Here is a 19,716-nt window from a genome sequence, read left to right on the forward strand (position 1 = left end):
TAGCTGGGTGTGGCGGCATGTGCCTGTAATCCCAGCTACTCGGGAGGCTGAGGCAGGAGAAGTGCTTGAACCCGGGAGGCGGAGGTTGCAGTGAGCTGAGATCACACCATTGCACTCCAGCCTAGGAGTTTTTTTTCTGTCTCCAAAAAAAATTAAAAAAAAAAAAAAAAAAAGAATTGACACTCTCCAGCTTGCCTCCCACACCTCCAAAAACCAGAAAGTTCCAGCTGGGAAAAGGCAAAGCCGCTTGCCCCCATAACCCAGAGGTTCAGAAAGGGAACTTTGGTGAACATCAGTCATGTAGGAGCTTTAAATTTCCAACACCCCGCACACCCCAGGCGAACTAGCTCAGACCCCTGCAGTGGGAACCCGGCGGTAGAATTTGTTAACGCTCCACATGTGATTCCAGGGAACAGCAAAGCCACCAACCACTGCTAGACGTTACTATCAGAGGCTTGGGAGGCAAAGACGTCCAGTGACACAGGTCTCAGACACGGCATGAGAAGCAGAAGTCTACGCTGCCCGTCCCAAACACACTCCCCTAGACCCAACCTGCTTCCTCTGTGACATCCTGAACTCCCTTTTATCTGTCAGCAGTCTCCCTTTGTGATTATCACAGCAAAAACTGGAATTGTTGACTGTCCCAGTCATTGCCGAGTGGGCTCTTTGTTTCTCTGGTCTTGGCCCTACCTTCTGAATCTGGGCATTAGGAAGAGATTTCAGGGTTCTGAGCAGTTTCTGTGGCACCGAGACAATGTTTCCAACTGCAACAGGAGAGCCTCTCCCCCAGCATGAATTCCACAGAAATGGGAGGCCTGCTTTGGGCTCACTCACCCCTTCTCAGCCCTCTAATAACAGCTATGCTCTGTATGAGATCCGGGTTGTCAGTGTGATGAGGAGGGGGCTGTAAAACTGAAATGGGACCATTCGAGGCGAGGCTGCAGCGAGACAGACTGGCTCACACTTTGCCCTGCGGCTAGGCCAGGGAGTGGAGCTGCCCGGTTCCTCCAGAACAGCCTGCAAGGTGAGGCAGTCACGCGGCCTTTCACAAAGCAAAAAACAGACAACACAAATTGCTTGAAGGTGGCGGGTCCCCTCCCATACCCTAGACTGCCTAACTTAGGAGGCAGAAACAGGTATCACTCACACATCCGAGGCAGGAACTCAGACACCAGACACTGCTAGGTTCTAATCCCTGCCACGTGATGTGGGAGAAGTCATTTGACCCGTCTATGCCTCAGTGTCTTCAACTCTAACAAAAGATGGAATACCTACCTCATAGAGCTACTGTGACAATTAGATGAGATAGAGGGATATCATGCCCGGCACCAGGAGGACACAGTGGCTGTGAGTCCCACTCCACCTTTTTTTTTTTTTTTTTTACAGAGTCTCACTTGTCACAGGTGGGTGACAACCATTTGGGTCAGTGGCATGCAGGGGTAAAAGAATTTACCAAGGCAGCTGTAGGTAAAGAAAGGCAGATTTACGCGAAGAAGAATGAAAACATGTTGTGAGGAGGCAACGGGCAGATCAGTGGAGGAGGAGCTGACTGCCAGAGACAAAGGTTCCTAGAGATTTATAGGATGGTTTCAGCTGCAGAAGGCTACACGCAATACTGATAAGGCCAGGGCTGCAAGGAGCTAACGTGCCTTTTTCTATCAGCCAAGGTGTCTGATGATAAACGGAAGTGTTTGATGTTAAGTTGGGTGCAGGAGGATTGTGGGTAATGTACGTTATCTGCACTGGAGGGCTATGTGTCCTGGACCATGAAGAAAGGGAGGCCGATAACTTACCTGCTTTATCTCTTTAACTCCCTCAGTCCCGCCAGCCTGACTCCTTTGGCCTAATTAGGCCTCCACAGATTTGTCATCCAGGCTGGAGTGCAGCTGTGTGATCATAGCTCAATGCAGCCTCAAGCTCCTAGACTCATGTGATCCTCCTGCCTCAGCCTCCAAAGTAGCTAGGACTACAGGCACGCAGCACCACACCCAGCTAATTTTTTAAAATTTTTTGTAGAGATGGGGGTCTCACTATGTTGCCCAGGCTGGTCTCAAACTTCTGGCTTCAAGTGATCCTCCCACCTCAGATAATAACAGCACCTGCTACTATCTACCTTGTTAATTACAGCCATCAAGGTGTGGAGTGGTAACCTTACATTTGTATTAAATACATTGTATTTTGGGGAGTTTTTTGTTTTTTGTTTTGAGACAGAGTCTCACTCTGTTGCCCACACTGGAGCGCAGTGGCATGATATTGGCTCACTGCGACCTCGGCCTCCTTGGTTCAAGCGATTCTCCTGCCTAAGTCTCCCGAGTAGCTGGGACTACAGGCGCCCGCCACCACACCCAGCTTATTTTTTGTGTTTTTAGTAGAGACGGGGTTTCACCATGTTGGCCAGGATGGTCTCCATCTCCTGACCTCGTGATCCGCCCACCCTGGCCTCCCAAAGTGCTGGGATAACAGGCGTGAGCCACCGCGCCCGGCCCGGGAGTTGTTTTTTTCTTTTTTTTTTTTTTTTAATTTTCTTATCGCCTAATGTTAAAACTACATAGAATAGAAGGATATTAACAGAAGAAAATAGTGAAAGCTTGTAACATGAAGATGAGAAACACCCTCTGAAAGGTGAGAGGGATGAGCACAGGAGAGAAATGTGTTGGTGAGGGCAGGCGCTGCGTGTGCTGTCGATGGGACTCGAGCATGTCTGGGGGACGCTGGCATGTGTGAGACACAGGAGTGTTGTGGGGATACTGGCATGTGTGTGGGAAATGCTGGCATGTTGTCTGTGGGGACACTGGTGTGTTGTGTGAGGGGTACCTTGATGTGTGTGTGGAGGTCACTGTCCTACTGTGGGGGGCTCTGATGTGTGTAGGGGTCGCTGTCCTATTGTGAGGGGCACGGATGTGGGGGTCACTGTCCTATTTTGGAGGGCACTGATGTGTGTGGGGGTCGCTGTCCTACTATGAGGGGCTCTGATGTGTGGAGGGCTCTGATGTGTCGGGTGGTCGCTGTCCTACTGTGGGGGGCTCTGATGTGGGGGGGTCGCTGTCCTATTGTGGGGGCGCTGATGCCTGGATACACAGTGGGCCGGGCTGGAGAAAGATGCATTGTTCCTGCTCCTTCCTTCCTCCGTTTTTTTCCCTTTAGTTCCCACAGGGCGTCTGGACTGTAAAAAAGTCCTTTTACAAGGGATTCTTGACAAGGCTGTTCAAATCAGCCCACAGGTCATGGGTTCTGCTACAGGTTCCCCCTCGGGACAAAACCTGCTGCCCAGCATTTACCTATAGTATGGACGGCAGCAGCCGACCACCGAGGAGGAGCCAGAATTGCCTCTGCTGGACCCCAAGGGCCCCGGCCAGGAGTTTCAGTGAGGAAGCCATTTTCACAGAATTACAGACTTATTTTCTATTTCTGTTTCCTCAAACATCACTGCCAGCCTCCAGACTTAACATGCTCCACAGAGGAGGGCCTATTCTATTCTTAGCTGGAAAGATTCTCGAGGAATGCCTCCAATCATCCTTAACTTCTTGCTGTCTGTCCCCTCAGGCCAAGTCAGCAGTTGGAGGTTTACCACCCAAACTCAGAACCAGACACCAACAGGGGTGCAAGTCTTGAGGAGCCTCAGGCACACCCAAAGCACCAGCAGAGAGAAAACCAAGAAAGAAAGATGGCAAGGGGGCGTCCGGGGAGGGCGGTGATCAGAGAATAAGGAAGAAAACCGCGCCACTGGTTAAACAGCAGTGCAAGCTGCCTCTCCCTAGGTGGGGACAGATGGGTTTGCCGCCCTCAGAATGATTTTACAAGAACAGCTTGCTACTGGAGTCTTGGAGTCCAAAACAAAAGAGCAGCCGAAAGGAAGCGTGTGGAGCCACAGGTTTCTTGCAAAGGGTCTGTGACTTCACATAACTAGCATTGTCTACAGGCTCATACTACTATTCTTCAAATAAATGCAGATCTGCTGTGCTGATGGAGTACTACTCAGCTGTAAATAAATGCAGATCTGTGCAGATGAACTTACTCAGCCATAAATAAATGCAGATCTGCTGTGCTGATGGAGTATTAGTCAGCTGTAAATAAATGCAGATCTGCTGTGCTGATGGGGTATTACTCAGCTGTAAATAAATGCAGATCTGTGCTGATGAACTCTTACTCAGCTGTAAATAAATGCAGATCTGCTGTGCTGATGGAGTACTACTCAGCTGTAATTAAATGCAGATCTGTGCAGATGAACTTACTCAGCTATAAATAAATGCAGATCTGCTGTGCTGATGAACTCTTAGCTGTAAATGCTTCTGGGTAGCTGCTTTTTGTCACTGTTTTTAATTTTTATTATTATTTTGAAAGACAGGGTCTCACTCAGCTGTCGCCCAGACTGGAGTGCAGTGGCACGATCCTGGCTCACTGCAACCTCAAACTTCCAGGCTCTAAGCTGTCCTCTTGCCTCACCCTCCCGAGTAGCTGCGGCTACAGGCACGGGCCAACCCGCCCGCTCATTTTTTAAATTGTTTTGTTGGGGGGGTGGGGGAAGCTCATTATGTCACCCACGCTGTTCCTGGACTCCTGGGTTCAAGAGATCCTCCCACCTCAGCCTCCCCTTAAAGTGATTACAGGTGTGAGCACCGCACCCACCCATTGTGCATTTTTTCTAATCACTAGATGAGGAAAGCACAATGACCATGTAGGGTCTGCAAAGTTTTTCATGTTCAAGGGGCTGTCCATTTTGAAAGATGTAAAGGAATTAACATATTTAGGTGCATTCACAGGGAAGAGGAGAAAGAAATTCTGGCACAGCACCTGTCATTGTCAATAGTTTCCTGGGAGCCCAGCCTTGCAAGTGGTTGACATGCTGCCGACAGCTGCTCTGCAGAATTGCTGGGACTAAGGCCACAGGTCCAGAAAGCTTCAAATGGTTACTACCGGGCCCTCCACATAAGTCTGCCCACTCTCCATACAGCGTATGATGAAATACGCTGCATTATACTGAATATTGAAAAAAAGAAATATACTGCAACTGTTGAAACATAAACACAAACTGTATATACAAACAGGGAAAGATGTTCAAGAAATCATGAGAAAGTTTTATTTTAAACTCTGCCTGCCTTCTGAGGCCAGCAGGCCCCGTTCAGTTGGTTTCGCTGGGCTCCAGCGAGAAAGGAATTTCAGTTCTTGGGAAGAATGAACCCTGGGAGGGTAAACAGGACCCTGGGCAACATTGTCTACGCAGCGTCTCCGGCATGGGCCTGAACACGACCAGCAGCCCCTGCGTTACTTACGCAGGCAGTCCCGAGGCCACAGGCAGCTGAGAGCTGTGCAGGAAGCATCCCCTTTTCCCCACCCAGGGTCTGAGCAGGATCAAAACTCAAGAGTAAGAACAGAGGCCAAACCACCACCGTGGTTTGCAATCAGCTGACCTACACTGAACCCCAGAATCAAGCAGACAGGCCCACCGCGGAGGGGCCAGCTCCCCAGGTTGGAAGGCCTGCCCAGGACAGCTGCCAGAACAAAGCAGAAACGGCCGCTGGCTAAGCCAGTCACTCTTCCCAAGTGAATAATTAGACAAGCGCCGCCTTGGGAGGCCAGGAGCATGCTTAGAGGACATTCCCTCCTCCTGGAAGCCCTGTGTCCCCTAGGGGACTCTTCAACGCCCACTTCAGTGCAGTCACACAGGGAAGGGCTGGCAGCTGGGCCACCCTGGTGGGAACCCAGGACTACCTCATGCTTCCCCACACCCACTGCCCAAAGCCACCCACCGCCAACCTGCCCCTTAACCCAACGGTATCAGAGCATCTTAAAAGCACAACCACTAGACTCTGAGAGCTGCTGTGTCAGATAAGAAGCAGGCCCTGTGGTGACAGACCACACACAGACGCAGCTGGCTCCTGGCTCCCTAGCAGTCTGCCTCTCTCCTCACAGTTCAGCACTTTATTCGGAAGAGCAATAGACGTGCTATCCAGACAGCTTGTCCACCTTCGCTCACAGCCTCACCGTCCCAGAACCTGGGCTGCCCCCTGCAGAAATCCTGCATGTCCTGGGGGCGGCCACCGCCCCAGCCCACCATGACGTTCTTCAAATTAACTTCTGTTTCTGTAGGAAAAGCAAAAAGAAGAGGATGAAGTTCCTCATTGTTGAGCAGATGCCACTCTCAACTCTAAACTATATAAATTTAGTCCATCAAACCTTAGTCTAAAATATGTGACTAACACCCACCAGAGGAGGTGACCAAACACACTTTGGTGAAATCAGGTAAAAGCTGTTTGCAAACTGTGCAGGGTCTCGGCAGATGCCCTGAGAATCTTTAGCTCTTCCATCCACAAGGATTCCACCAAAGTTAGTTGGTTTATTAGGGCCTCTTTTTCATCCTTCCTATGAGACACCTGAAAGATATTTTTTAATTATTGTTATTTCAGTTATATATATATATCATAGAATGTACCTTTTTAACTAATTTTAAGTGTACGGTTCAGCAGCATGAAGTACATTCGCACTGTTATAGATCTACCACCACTCTCCAGCTCCGCAACGTTTTCTATCACCCCAAACACAAACTCTATAACCATTCATCAATAACCCTATTCCCCTCTTCCCCAAACCCCCAGTTACCTCTGCTCCACGCTCTGTCTCTATGAACTTGCCTATTCTAGGATCCTCACAAGAGTGGAATCATACAGTATTTGTCCTTTTGTGTCTGGCTTATTTCATTTCCATAATGTCTTCTATCTTCATTAAAATCACTCTTTAAATCCCAGGCATGTTTGCATACAAATGAGCTGATTTCTCATTTAACTAAAACATTTACTCAACAAACACATCAATAAGAAAAAATGCTTGAAGTCATACAGTAACTTTTACTTTTTACCTTTTAATAAAAGGTAAAGGCAAAGATGGAATCAACCTAAGTATTCATCAACAAATGAAGAAAGAAAGAAAACATGGCATATATACCCAGTGAAGTACATTCAGCCTTATAAAAAAAAAAAAAGGAAATTTTGTCATTTGTGACAACATGGATGAACCTGGAGGACACGTTGTCACATGGCAATAAGCCAGCACAGAATGACAAATATTGCATGATCTCACTATATGTGGACTCTAGAATCGTCAAACTCATAGAAGCAGAGTCAAATTGTGGTCACCAGAGGCTGAGGAGTTGGAGGGGGATTAGGGAGATGTTGATCAAAAGACACAAAATCTCAGCTGGACAGAGGATTAGTTTAAGAGATCTATTGTACATCGTGGTGACTAGTTAGTAACAACATATTATGTACTTGAAAATTGCTAAGAGTATATTTTAAGTGTTCTCACCACAAAAAAATAAGTATATGTGATCATGCATATGTTAAATAGCTTCATTTAGCCATCTACAATGTATACATATTTTAAAACATCATGTGGTACACTATAAATATGTACAATTTTTACTGACCAATTAAAAATAAAGACCGGGTGCGGTGGCTCAAGCCAGCACTTTGGGAGGCCGAGACGGGCGGATCACGAGGTCAGGAGATCGAGACCATCCTGGCAAACAGGGTGAAATCCCTCTCTACTAAAAAAATACAAAAAACTAGCCGGGCGTGGTGGCGGCGCCTGTAGTCCCAGCTACTCGGGAGGCTGAGGCAGGAGAATAGCGTAAACCCGGGAGGTGGAGCTTGCAGTGAGCTGACATCCAGCCATTGCACTCCAGCCTGGGCAACAGAGCGAGACTCCATCTCAAAAAAAATACATAAAAATAAAAATAAAGAGGCCAGGTGTGGTGGCTCATGCCTGTAATCCCAGCACTTTGGGAGGCTGAGGTGGGTGGATCCCCTGAGGTCAAGAGTTCGAGACCAGCCTGCCCAACATGGTGAAACCCCGTCTCTACTAAAAATACAAAAATTAGCCAGACGTGGTGGTGGGCGCCTGTAATCCCAGCTACCCAGGAGGCTGAGGCAGGAGAATCGCTTGAACCCAGGAGATGGAGGTTGCAGTCAGCCAAGATTGTGCCATTGTACTCCAGCCTGGGAGACAAGAGCAAGACTCTGTCTCAAAACTAAAATAAATGAAAAAGAAAAAATAAAAAAAAATTGAGAGAAAAAGCATAGGTACAATGTTAACAGTCAAAAATGGAGGCCAGACACAGTGGTTCAGGCCAGGTGCTGTGGTTCACACTTGTAATCCCAGCACTTTGGGAGGCTGAGGCGGGTGGATCACCTGAGGTCAGGAGTTCGAGACCAGCCTGGCCAACATGGTGAAACCCCACCTCTACTAAAAATATAAACATTAGCTGGGCATGGTGGTGGGCACCTATAATTCCAGCTACCCAGGAGGCTGAGGCAGGAGAATCGTTTGAACCTGCGAGGTGGAGGTTGCAGTGAGCCAAGATTGTGCCACTGCACTCCAGCCTGGGCAACAAGAGTGAAACTCCATCTCAAAGAAAACAAAAATAGAGTTAATTACATCAACATTTATTTATTTAAGGCACTAAACAATGCTCTTATGAAATGCACTATCCCTAATAACATGTACAAAACAAGGAACTGCTGAATCAAGACAATTCTTTAAGGATGTCACATTCTAGAAACATACCTTTTGAAGCATAGCATTAGTCTCTTCTATGAAATAATAGCATATTTTCTGGGCTATGTCCAAACTTGTCTTCTCATTCGTATCTGAAATTACTTCCCCAAGAAGTACTTTTTTCCAGCATGTACTAGAATCAAAATGTTCCATGACACAATTTTAGCAGGCTCTCAAAAAGCAGACTTTTCTATTTCAATGCAACACATAAACTCCTTCTCCTATTTCTCCAGGAGCATAATACAACTCATTCCATAAGCAGACTCCCCAAACCTCCACGCCACTTGTAGCTCCTGTGTGGAAGCCGACCAGGTAATAAGAAAGGAGGAGGAGAAGCTGAGAAGAAAAAGCACGAGGGGGTGGGTGCTCTCTGCAGGCAAGGACTGAATGTTATTATCATCACAAACCTGTGTCTGACCCATAAGTAAATGAAGTCCTGTCCCCGGCCATGGGAACGAAGCCAGCGACAGAGCAGGAGGGTGAGTCCACAGCCGAAAGGCAGAGGACTAAGGAGCAAAGGTGGGAGTTTTCCTTCTCTTCAAGTGACAGTCTGTCCAAAATAGTAGCAAACTGGGACACAATTCACAAAGCCAAATGTTCCGCGTCTGGAAGGAGGAATCTGACTTGTTTTTTCTAAGACCACCAGAGCGGGCGCAAAGGAACCAGCGACTAGGCAAGGGTAGGAGCAAAACTGCAAGTTTATTTTGGTCACCTAGCTTCAGGGGAAGAAGGTGGGTAAGGAGAGGTCTGTTGGCCTGGGCTGTAAGTCTTTGGCTTGGATATCTTTTATGTATACTTGGTCTCCAGGACTGAGGGAGAGATGTGGGTTGTAAGAGAAGGCAAGCTTTTAAGCGGGTGAAATGAGTCGAGATTAACTTGGGGTTGGACAAAGGCCCATGTGGGGTTTCTTTAACTGCAGCGTATAAAGGTTTGGCTAGGATTCCAAAATGGGGATCCAATGTCTGAAGAAACCTATTAGACCTAGGAAGGATTGAATTTCTTTTGCATCTTGAGGGGGAAGAAGGTTACGTATTAGGGCCATGCGGTCAGTAGTTAGTGACCGGGTTGTTGGGGTGATTTCAATTCTAAGTATATGACGGTTTGGCAAGAAATTTGGGCCTTGTGTTCAGATACTCTATAACCTAATGAGCCTAAATGGTTGAGGAGAGTTGCAGTGTCTAGAAGAGAGTCTTGTTTGGTAGGGCTACAGATTAGGAGATCATCTACATACTGCAGAACTTTGCTCTTTGTGAGAGGGCAAGAGGCAAGGTCTTTCGCTAAGGCCTGACCAAAGAAATGGGGGCTGTCCCGGAACCCTTGTGGGAGGACTGTCCACGTCAGTTGAGTGGAGGTATGTGTGTCTGGGTCCTCCCATGTGAAAGCAAAAAGGAACTGGCAGTCTGTGTGTAGGGGTATAGTAAAGAAAGCATCCTTAAGGTCTAGCACAGTAAAATAAGTAGAATTGGTGGGGATATGGGACAGAAGGGTGTAAGGGTTGGGAACTACAGGGTGCGTGGGACGGGTGGCTTCATTGACTAGCCTAAGATCCTGTACTAACCTATACGTTCCGTCTGCCTTTTTAACTGGAAGTATTGGAGTGTTACAGGGGGAATGTGTGCGGACAAGAATATGTTGGCTAAGTAGTCGCGTGATAATTGGCTTTAAACCTTGTAGATGTGTCGGAGAGAGAGAGAATTGGGGGCGGTTTGGGAAACGAGTGGGATCTTTGAGCTTGACGAGAACTGGTGGGTGGTGGGCAGCTATGACCGGGTGGAAGTGTCCCACACTTGAGGGTGTACAGAAATAGGGAAGGTGGGGGGTGGGGGCGACATAGGAGGAGCCTGTGCACTTCATCTCTAAGGTAGTCCAACAGGTGGCAGCCCTCCTACACATCACCTGGAAACTCCACATCCCTTATAGGCCCCAGTCTTCTGGTAAGTAGAAAAGGCTAACGGACTCATCAAACAGCAGCTCACCAAACTCTCAATCGAAACCCGGCAGTCGTGGGTAACTCTCCTTCCCTTAGCCCTGACCCAGCTGCGGGCAGCACCTCGAAGCCCAACAGGTCTCAGTCCATTCGAATTAGTCTACGGACGGCCCCTAACCCTCCAACAAATACCTTCCCTGCCAGCCCCTTTGGCGAACTACCTCCCATATCTCACTCTTCTCAGACAACTCCTAAGACAACACGCTGAGTTAGCACACCCTCCTCCAACAGACGCCTACAACCCACATCTCTCCCTCAGTCCTGGAGACCAAGTATACATAAAAGATATCCAAGCCAAAGACTTACAGCCCAGGTGGAAAGGCCCATACATTGTCCTCCTGTCTACACATACAGCCGCAAAACTCCTAGGACACACGCATTGGATTCATATCTCCCAGCTAAAGAGGGCCCCCACCGGGAACAATCAGTGGACATCAGTTCAACTTTCCCCCACTCGCCTCAAACTTACAAAACTTTCTTAACTAGTTCATGCTCCCTGACCCTGGCGCTTAGCTCGCTTTCTCACCATCTTCTACATAAACCTATCAGACTTTCAATACATAACCCCAGACCCAGATCTACCTCCAGACAATAGTCCAGAGCAGTGGTTCTCCCATCTCCTAACCTTCATTGAACATCTCCAGTGGCAAGGGACACTCCGTGACTACACAGAAAATGAAGTCTCATTTTATACTTATATTGCTGTTTCACTCATTCACTCAGACCTTTGCTAGTCCGCCTACTGTATGGCAATTTTTTTCTCATCACTGAAACTTGGCCACAAGACAGCCGAACACACTCAGTAGTACATAGCTCTGCCAGTTGCCTTCCTTAAGGCTATCAAACTTCTCTCCACACAATAGAGACCCCTTTCTCATGGCTCGCACTTATCTGCCAAAGGCTAGACTTAACCTACACTGTGAATATAACCAATCTCTCCCACTGCTTCCTCTGTGAGGCTTTAGAAGGCCCCCACCTAGTGGCAGCCCCTGCCCATGGCCTTCAACACAACTGGTCAAACATCCCACAATTTACTTACACTCCAGGCGCCACTATACCAGAAATCCAAACTGCCCAATCCTTCCTTTCCGTTATTCAACTCCAAATTCATCCTGAGGTAATCATGCTCAGGCACCCAATGGAGGCCACGCAGCCCCCATTGAAGGCTATTTCTCATCCAAACTGCCCAATCCTTCCTTTCCGTTATTCAACTCCAAATTCATCCTGAGGTAATCATGCTCAGGCACCCAATGGAGGCCACGCAGCCCCCTTGAAGGCTATTCTCGTCCAAACTGCCCAATCCTTCCTTTCCGTTATTCAACTCCAATTCATCCTGAGGTAATCATGCTCAGGCACCCAATGGAGGCCACGCAGCCCCCATTGAAGGCTATTTCTCATCCAAACTGCCCAATCTTTCCTTTCCGTTATTCAACTCCAAATTCATCCTGAGGTAATCATGCTCAGGCACCCAATGGAGGCCACACAGCCCCCATTGAAGGCTATTTCTCGTCCAAACTGCCCAATCCTTCTTTCCGTTATTCAACTCCAAATTCATCCTGAGGTAATCATGCTCAGGCACCCAATGGAGGCCACACAGCCCCCATTGAAGGCTATTCTCATCCAAACTGCCCAATCTTTCCTTTCCGTTATTCAACTCCAAATTCATCCTGAGGTAATCATACTCAGGCACCCAATGGAGGCCACACAGCCCCCATTGAAGGCTATATCTCGTGCAACTGATCTCTCTCTAAAACTCTTAACCATACAGCCATTAACTGATCCCTCTATGTCCCCGTGTCCTTGGTCCTCAGTCTAACTTTATACAGCCAGGCAGAAGTAGCAGAGCTTTTCCAGCAACTTTCCATGCCACTACGCCACCCCCGTAAAAAAAAAAAAAAAAAAAACGGGCTGTTGTCCTCCCTCTAGTTATTGGAATCAGCTGAAAGCCTGGCCTCCCTGCAGCGCCGAACTACCTCAATAGCCTAAGTAGCTGCCCAAAACAGGCGAGCCCTAGACTTGCTTATAGCTGAAAAAGGAGGCACTTGTCTCTTCCTTGGAGAAGAGTGCTGCTATTATGTTAGCAAGTCAGGCCTAGTAGACACTAACATTCAAACCCTCAATAAAATAAAAAACTGAGATACAAAACCTTAACACCCCAACCTTGCCAGGACCTTCCTTCTGGGTTTTGCCCATATTCTGACAAATGCTTCCATACCTCGTTCCTATACTAATACTGTGTCTTATTTTATTTTTCATCCGTGCGTCCAAATGCCAACCATGGGCCCCGACCTTAACGACGCCCCTTAACAGCAGGAAGTAGCCAGACAGACCACGGCGCCCCTTTATCACTATTACCAATAAAAGGTTGGACTGTTTGGATGAGCGGAGGCAAGATGGTGCACTTCCGGGTTCTTCATCCCCCCCCCCCTCCAACTTTTCCCGCGCGCGCGAAAATGCAGCCGACGCCCGGGGAGGTGCAGACCAACTGGGCATGCGCCAGGTGACGTCAATCTGAAGAGACCAAGATTTACCTGGTCGCACCTGCGGACGCCCCCGGACACGCCCGTGCCCCGCCTATCGCCCTCCCACTCCCAGAAAAGCCGCTGCGGACCAGTGCCACGCGCGGACTTCCCAGCTTCCCCACTGCGGTCGGGACTGCCGGAACTCCGTCCGAGGGCAGCATGGAGAACTCTGTGGGCCTCAGTTGCCGGAGGCCAACAGACCTCTCCTTACCCACCTTCTTCCCCTGAAGCTAGGTGACCAAAATAAACTTGCAGTTTTGCTCCTACCCTTGCCTAGTCGCTGGTTCCTTTGCGCCCGCTCTGGTGGTCTTAGAAAAAACAAGTCAGAATCTACAGCAAGCTCCAATGCTCTACTACCAAGGCTCGCAGGAAATGGGGCTCAGTCAGCAGGCAGGGCCCACTCTGGCAGGTCTGCTGTGGCAGATGCAAGGGAGCCACAGCAGGATGTGGAGCAGAGGTGGCAGCGCCAGACCCAGACACCAGAAAGAACTACCGGGAGAAAGAGGATGGAGGACCGGATTCTGAACACCGAGAATCTGGAAGTGGAAGTGGCCTTCAAAGGGGAGGAAAGATGGCTGCTGTGGAAGTAAACAGGAGCCCATTAGAATTCAGAACAGCTGGCAAGACACGGCCCAGAATAGTCTCAGAAGGCTTCGGCTTCAGAGATGACAGGTGAAATGAGTTCTAAGGAAAGAGAAAGGAAATGACTGTGTGTCAGGCATGGTGTTCATGAATAACCATTATCTAATTTAATCTTCAGAGTTACCTAGCAAAGAAAGCACGATTATCCCCATGCCACGGCTCACTCAGGAAAGTTGAAGCACCCACCCTAAGTGACAGAGCTAATGAGAGGCAGAAAGAACTGCAAATACGCATCAGCCAGAGCCCACACGTTTTCTCCACCACCCACTCAGTAAGCAGTAACTCCAATGGAAGAAAAGAGGCCTAAGGAAGACCTGTGGGAAACAGCCAGTTGTATTTAATTTTAGGCTGAAGTGTCCAAAAAGGACTCATACCTTGTCGCCAGAAGGATTTAAAGAAGCTTACATGAATGCACACGAAATGTAAGATGAATGAAGGCAGAAAACAAGACAAAGGAAGAAGAGGGGAGAAAAGACAAGACACAGCAGGAAGGGGCCAGTGTGAAACTGCACGCCCCAACATTAGGTACGTTTGGATGGACCTCAGATTTGCCTCTCAGTTTTCCAGCGAACAAGAAAAAGAAGGAAACATCAGTTAAAGAATTCATAGTATCTGTAAGATAAAAACACTCCATTTGCTAAGAATAAAAACAAAAACTATGTTTGGTGTTGAGACCAGGGAGAATTTTTACTCCAAAAGTTCCTAGAGAAAAAGAAGGAAGCAACATCATCTCATCCACAAGAATCGGCGTCACGGAAGGGGCACCGACTGCCCCCAGGCACCGTGCCTCATCTCAGGCAGTCCTCCCAACCGCTCAAGGACAGCCTGCACCATCTTCAAGAGGCTCTCCCTGGATATCTAGCAGCAGAAGGTTGAAGGCTGCTCTCCCTGCCAGGGACTCAAGCCGAAGCTGCCCCGGCACTGAGTACAGCACAGCTGGATATGCCGACAGGTGGCTGCAGGGAGCAGGACTGACAGCAGGCAGGAACATGAGGGAGCCTGGCCAGGGTGCACACCCACACCGGGGGCTCCCTGACCTGCCTCCCCCATGGAAAAGTCCAGCTCTTCAGCCAGGCTTCTGGATCTGCCCCAGGGCAGGACCGACATTAGGAGCTCGAGCTCTACTTGTCCTGGGCAAAACCTACGTATGCTCAGACTTTCCTCTGAAAGTGCCAATGACCACACTTTTTAAAGGATTTCAGGTCACCAGGAGGAAAATATGAGTAGAAACAAAAAAATTATCAGAACTATGTATTCTGATTATGATTCTAAAACCACAATTTCAAAACAGTTAAAACTTAGAAATGAAACATTCACTACATGGGCAAGTTACATAACAAAAAAGCAACTTCAATGTAGGACATTCCTTTTTCCTCCCTGGTTGGGTATCTGAATGCAAGCCAAAAAACAAACAAATGCTCCAAAGTTATATCCAGCCTGTTGCTACAGCTTAAGACCAACACATGTGAAACTTACAATTTTTCAGCTTCCAGACATAACAACTTAAGGGCTGTGAGTAGCCTCCAAGATGGTCCATCCCATCCGAACGTCAAATTTCTGAAGCAGAAAAACAAATAATGACAAATCCGTCATTTCAGTATTTCATGACCTCACAGCAAATGACTGAAGAGTCAAACACATTTTAAAGGGGTTGTAGGCCGGGCGCGGTGGCTCAAGCCTGTAATCCCAGCACTTTGGGAGGCCGAGACGGGCGGATCACGAGGTCAGGAGATCAAGACCATCCTGGCTAACACGGTGAAACCCCGTCTCTACTAAAAAAACTACAAAAAACTAGCCGGGCGAGGTGGCGGCGCCTGTAGTCCCAGCTACTCGGGAGGCTGAGGCAGGAGAATGGCATGAACCCGGGAGGCGGAGCTTGCAGTGAACTGAGATCCGGCCACAGCACTCCAGCCTGGGTGACAGAGCGAGACTCCGTCTCAAAAAAATAAATAAATAAATAAAGAGGTTGCTAAATGTCATGTAACCTGCAATCTTGGCCAAAGGACAGGAGAAAATCAGTCTGCAAATACTTAAAAAGAAAGCCTAAGTGACACAAAATTCTCCCCCATTTTTTTTTAAGAGTAAACAGCTCTTTTCCAATAATTTTAGTAAGAAGCTTGAACATGGATGAGGGGCCTGAGGCAGGGCCCATGCGCAGCAGTTCCCAGTAAGAGAAACGCTTAATAACTGGAACTAGCCGGGGCATCCCACAGATGGCAGCCACCACTGCCAGGCTGCTCTCACACCATGGCGGGATCATCATTTCAAACTTAATTTCATCCAGAAAAGAAAATCTGAAAGGGAAAGCCTTGAACCCCGTTTAGCCACTTGGCATGGAATCACCTAGCTACCCACCTACCCCAAGAGGCTGCACCATGTTGCCAGGTGCCTGGGCTCTCCTGAGGGCCAGCCTGGCCCTTCCACATGACCACAGGGTACACACACTCATCCTGGGCCACCCATCCACACATCCAAGCTCTCTTTCCACACCGTAATTTAATATTTCTAGCTTGTACCTTATGTCCCTAAAGAAGTTTCTTTCAAGTGTCTTCTACTCCTTAGGTCCTCCACAACATCAAGCACAGTTTTACTGCACACAGTAAGTGCTTAATACCTACCCGTCAGCTGATACAGGGTCAGGAGGTGTCAGGGTCACCCCCATGGAAAATTTAACCCCAGGTTTTCCATGAACATTTCCTAAAGTAATAATTTTAAGAGGGAAAGAGAAACACTTACTCTATATAGCCATGATCCTTTAGAATAGAAATCTTTTTGTCCATCTGTTTATCTCTTGATGGAAGATATTTAACAAGTATTTCTATATTTTAAAAAAAAATCAGACTGTTAGGGCATAAATTTGGACAAAAGTATGTCTTCCTTCCCTTCTCAACTCACCTCCTTTCCCCTTAGCAACCCAGACATGCACAAACAGTTCCACCTAATTCGCACAAAGGAAGGCTACTCTTCCGAGTCCAATTCAGTCGCATCAGTACTGAGTCCCTGAAAGGCTATAAGAATTCCAAGGCTGGAGGACTAAACACGCGTAACCTCAGCTCTTGCTCCCACTAAGTAAATCCACCAAAAACAAGCAGGTCATTAGGACATCAGCATGACTGTTGGAAAATTACAGTCAACAAAAGTAGAGGCCCTGCAAAAACATGAGGAAAGGTTTACAATACTGAGCTTTTTCCAGACCAGAATTCAAAGTAGTCTGGATATTAGTGACTGCAACTACAAAAAACTTAAAGTAAATACACACAAACTAACAAAGCTATTTGGAGGGTAATGAGAGATTTTTCTATTTTATTTTTTAAATGTAAATATAACTAAAATATAATTTTTGCTCAAATTAATTTATTCAACAAATGAATACTTCATGGACATCAATATTAAATTTATCAGGATTTCGAAAACATGAAGCCAATCTCAAAGCTGGTTTTCTAGCAGCAAGACCCAGTTTTTGCTTTTCTATTTTTATTTTGAGAAATCACATTATTATTCTGCCTTATAAGATGGAGTAGTAACAGTTTGGCCAAGTTTCTATTTCCAATCAAATCTATATTAAAAATGCATCAAATTATGTATTTAATAAAGCCATTTTTTCATGGCCTAGAAAACTGCTTCTCTGTTTCACAAAGGGAAAAATCAGTCTTCTATGTACTTTTTTAACACTATATTTGGAATTTTCACATTTTAAGTGTAATGGCTAACTTACTATTTTAAAATAATAAAACCGGGCCAACTACGGTGGCTCCCACCTGTAATACCAACACTTTGGGAGGCTGAGGCAGGAGGATCTCTTGAGCCCAGGAGTTGAAGACAGCCTGGGCAACATAACAAGCTTGTCTCTATCATATGAAAAAACAAAAATTAAAAATAATAATAAGAAAACCAGGCCAGGTGCAGTGGCTCACTCCTATAATCCTAGCACTTTGGGAGGCTGAGACAGGTAGATCACTTGAGGCCAGGAGTTCAAGACCACCCTAACCAACATGGTGAAACCCCATCTCTACTAAAATTACAAAAAGTAGCCAGGCGTGGTAGCGCATGCCTGTAATCCCAACTACTCCGGAGGCTAGGGCACAAGAATCGCCTGAACCTGGGAGGCAGAGGTTGCAACGAGCAAAGATCACGCCTCTGCACTCCAGCCTGAGCAACAGAGTGCGACTCTGACTCAAAAATAATAAAACCAATGATAATGGCTAGTTAATAGATCACAAAAGAACATACATGAAGTCAAATGTCATCATGGCATCAACCTCCAGAAACAAGACTATAGATTTATCTCTGTGATTAGCACAGTGTCTTACACACAGTAGGTGCTTAATAAATATTTTTTATGCATTGCTCTCTAATTCTATTGTCTTTAGTGCCAGTGACATCTCAGTATAAACATTTCCATTCTTTAATATTGTATTTATTTCCTTAGCAGTTTTCCTCTTCTTCTATTCTATATTTTGACCCAATGCAATGAAAACTTCTTAATTCTTCTTATCCTAAATATCAGTCAGAGCTTTGTTGTTTTTACTTCAACACTGAAATTACAGTCAGTAAGAGTAAGGCTAGGCCTACCTAGAAGAAAGTTAGTGATGTGTATGTCAGTCTTACGGTTTTGATATTTATTAAAACTGAAAATACACATCTCCAACTGGGAAAAAAAATCATATAGTGTTTATGTTAAGAACAAAGTTGATTCCCACCTCTTGAGACATAAACACAAGCATGAGGATTACGGACGGAAACAAATCCATATTCCAGGAACAGCCGCTGATTATCGTGAGGGCCGTAACAGATGAATACCTCTTCATGCTTTCTCCAACGTGAAGTCGTTCTAATTTCATAAGAGTGAGTTTCTTCATTAAATGCTGCTTTTACCTAGAAAGAAAAACTGTTAAAGGTTTTTTTTAAAGTAAGGTGTAAAACTACAAAACTGATTAAGTTATTATGTAACATTAATGTGAGTCAGGTGCAGCTTTCAAACACCCATCAATAAATGTAACTACGCATAGGGAACATGCCACTTCCGGTTTCATCCACCTCGACTTCACCCTGTTGATGAGGGAGGGAGTCCTGCCCTAGGGCACTGGGGATGGCCATACCACATCACCTGACACAGCACAGATGAGATCATCGGCAGTTTACTGGTCACGTCCACTCATAGCCCAGGGAAGGAGGACATGGTGGTGCCAATAAACTTTATCTGTAAAAAGCTAGAGAGTAAACATGTTCAGCTTTGCCAGCCCTATGTGGTCTCTGTCACAAGTTGTATTTTTACAATCCTTTCAAACTGTAAAAACCACTCTTAGCTCAGGGCTTTTGGGCCACATGCCCACAGGCTGTAGTTTGTGGTGTGGTCTTCCTACAGTAGACTATAAAATCATTGGTGTGGCACATAAATGCACCAAAAGTCCCAATAAGAATAAATCACTGCACTGGGGACTGACGGAGTCCCCATGTCTAGCATCCTATCCCACTACACACCCCTGATACTATTTCATCAACATCAACCACAGAAACACTCATCTAATCCCAGGCTCCTTTGCTCCTGATTGTTAAAGATACTTCTTTCTACAAAAGTAACAAGCAGACAGCCCTTGTTCCTAGGCTAAGAAAGCAGAGTGGGCACCTCCCTAAGCTCTGATCTCACGTGGAGAGCACATGAGTTTAGCACATGGGCTCACAAGGCATGACTGCTCTTCTCACAGTAGAATGTCATGTAAAGGTGACAGCCAGGACACGGATCCCAGCCATGTCCCTCCACAACACACCCCAAAAGCGTTACAGGTGAGTTGACTGATGGACATTCTCCTGCTCTCCAAGCCAGGCCTCTACCCCTGCATGCCCTGCAAATAACACTTGTTTCCCAAATGAGCCACCTGGGGAAAAGGCTCGGGAGGATGCGATCTGTGACCACCTCTCAAATCGGGTTTCTTTCATTATTTCCCAGAACCCTTTCCCCACAAATACCCATCCATTCAATAAACATTTACTGAACACCTACTATGTGCCAGGCCC

General features: G+C 46.9%; 1 protein-coding gene across 8 annotated transcripts in view; it reads right to left on the reverse strand.

Moving 5' to 3' along the window:
- Positions 1–4,676: 4,676 nt before the first annotated feature.
- The window catches only part of SETD4 (SET domain containing 4), a 30,234-nt gene continuing 15,194 nt past the window's right edge, over positions 4,677–19,716 (reverse strand). For all 8 annotated transcript variants that reach the window (XM_033232417.1, XM_033232418.1, XM_033232414.1 and 5 more), the window contains 6 exons: positions 18,402–18,576; positions 16,438–16,519; positions 15,178–15,258; positions 8,560–8,683; positions 6,205–6,371; positions 4,677–6,081 (listed from right to left, as the gene is read on the reverse strand). In XM_033232417.1, coding sequence (XP_033088308.1) covers positions 6,237–6,371; positions 8,560–8,683; positions 15,178–15,258; positions 16,438–16,519; positions 18,402–18,576 — 597 coding nt within the window. In that variant the 3' untranslated portion in view covers positions 4,677–6,081; positions 6,205–6,236. The remainder of the gene's footprint in view (positions 6,082–6,204; positions 6,372–8,559; positions 8,684–15,177; positions 15,259–16,437; positions 16,520–18,401; positions 18,577–19,716) is intronic.

Source organism: Trachypithecus francoisi, unplaced genomic scaffold, assembly GCF_009764315.1.
Source record: "Trachypithecus francoisi isolate TF-2019V2 unplaced genomic scaffold, Tfra_2.0 Lachesis_group14, whole genome shotgun sequence".
NCBI lineage: Eukaryota > Metazoa > Chordata > Mammalia > Primates > Cercopithecidae > Trachypithecus > Trachypithecus francoisi.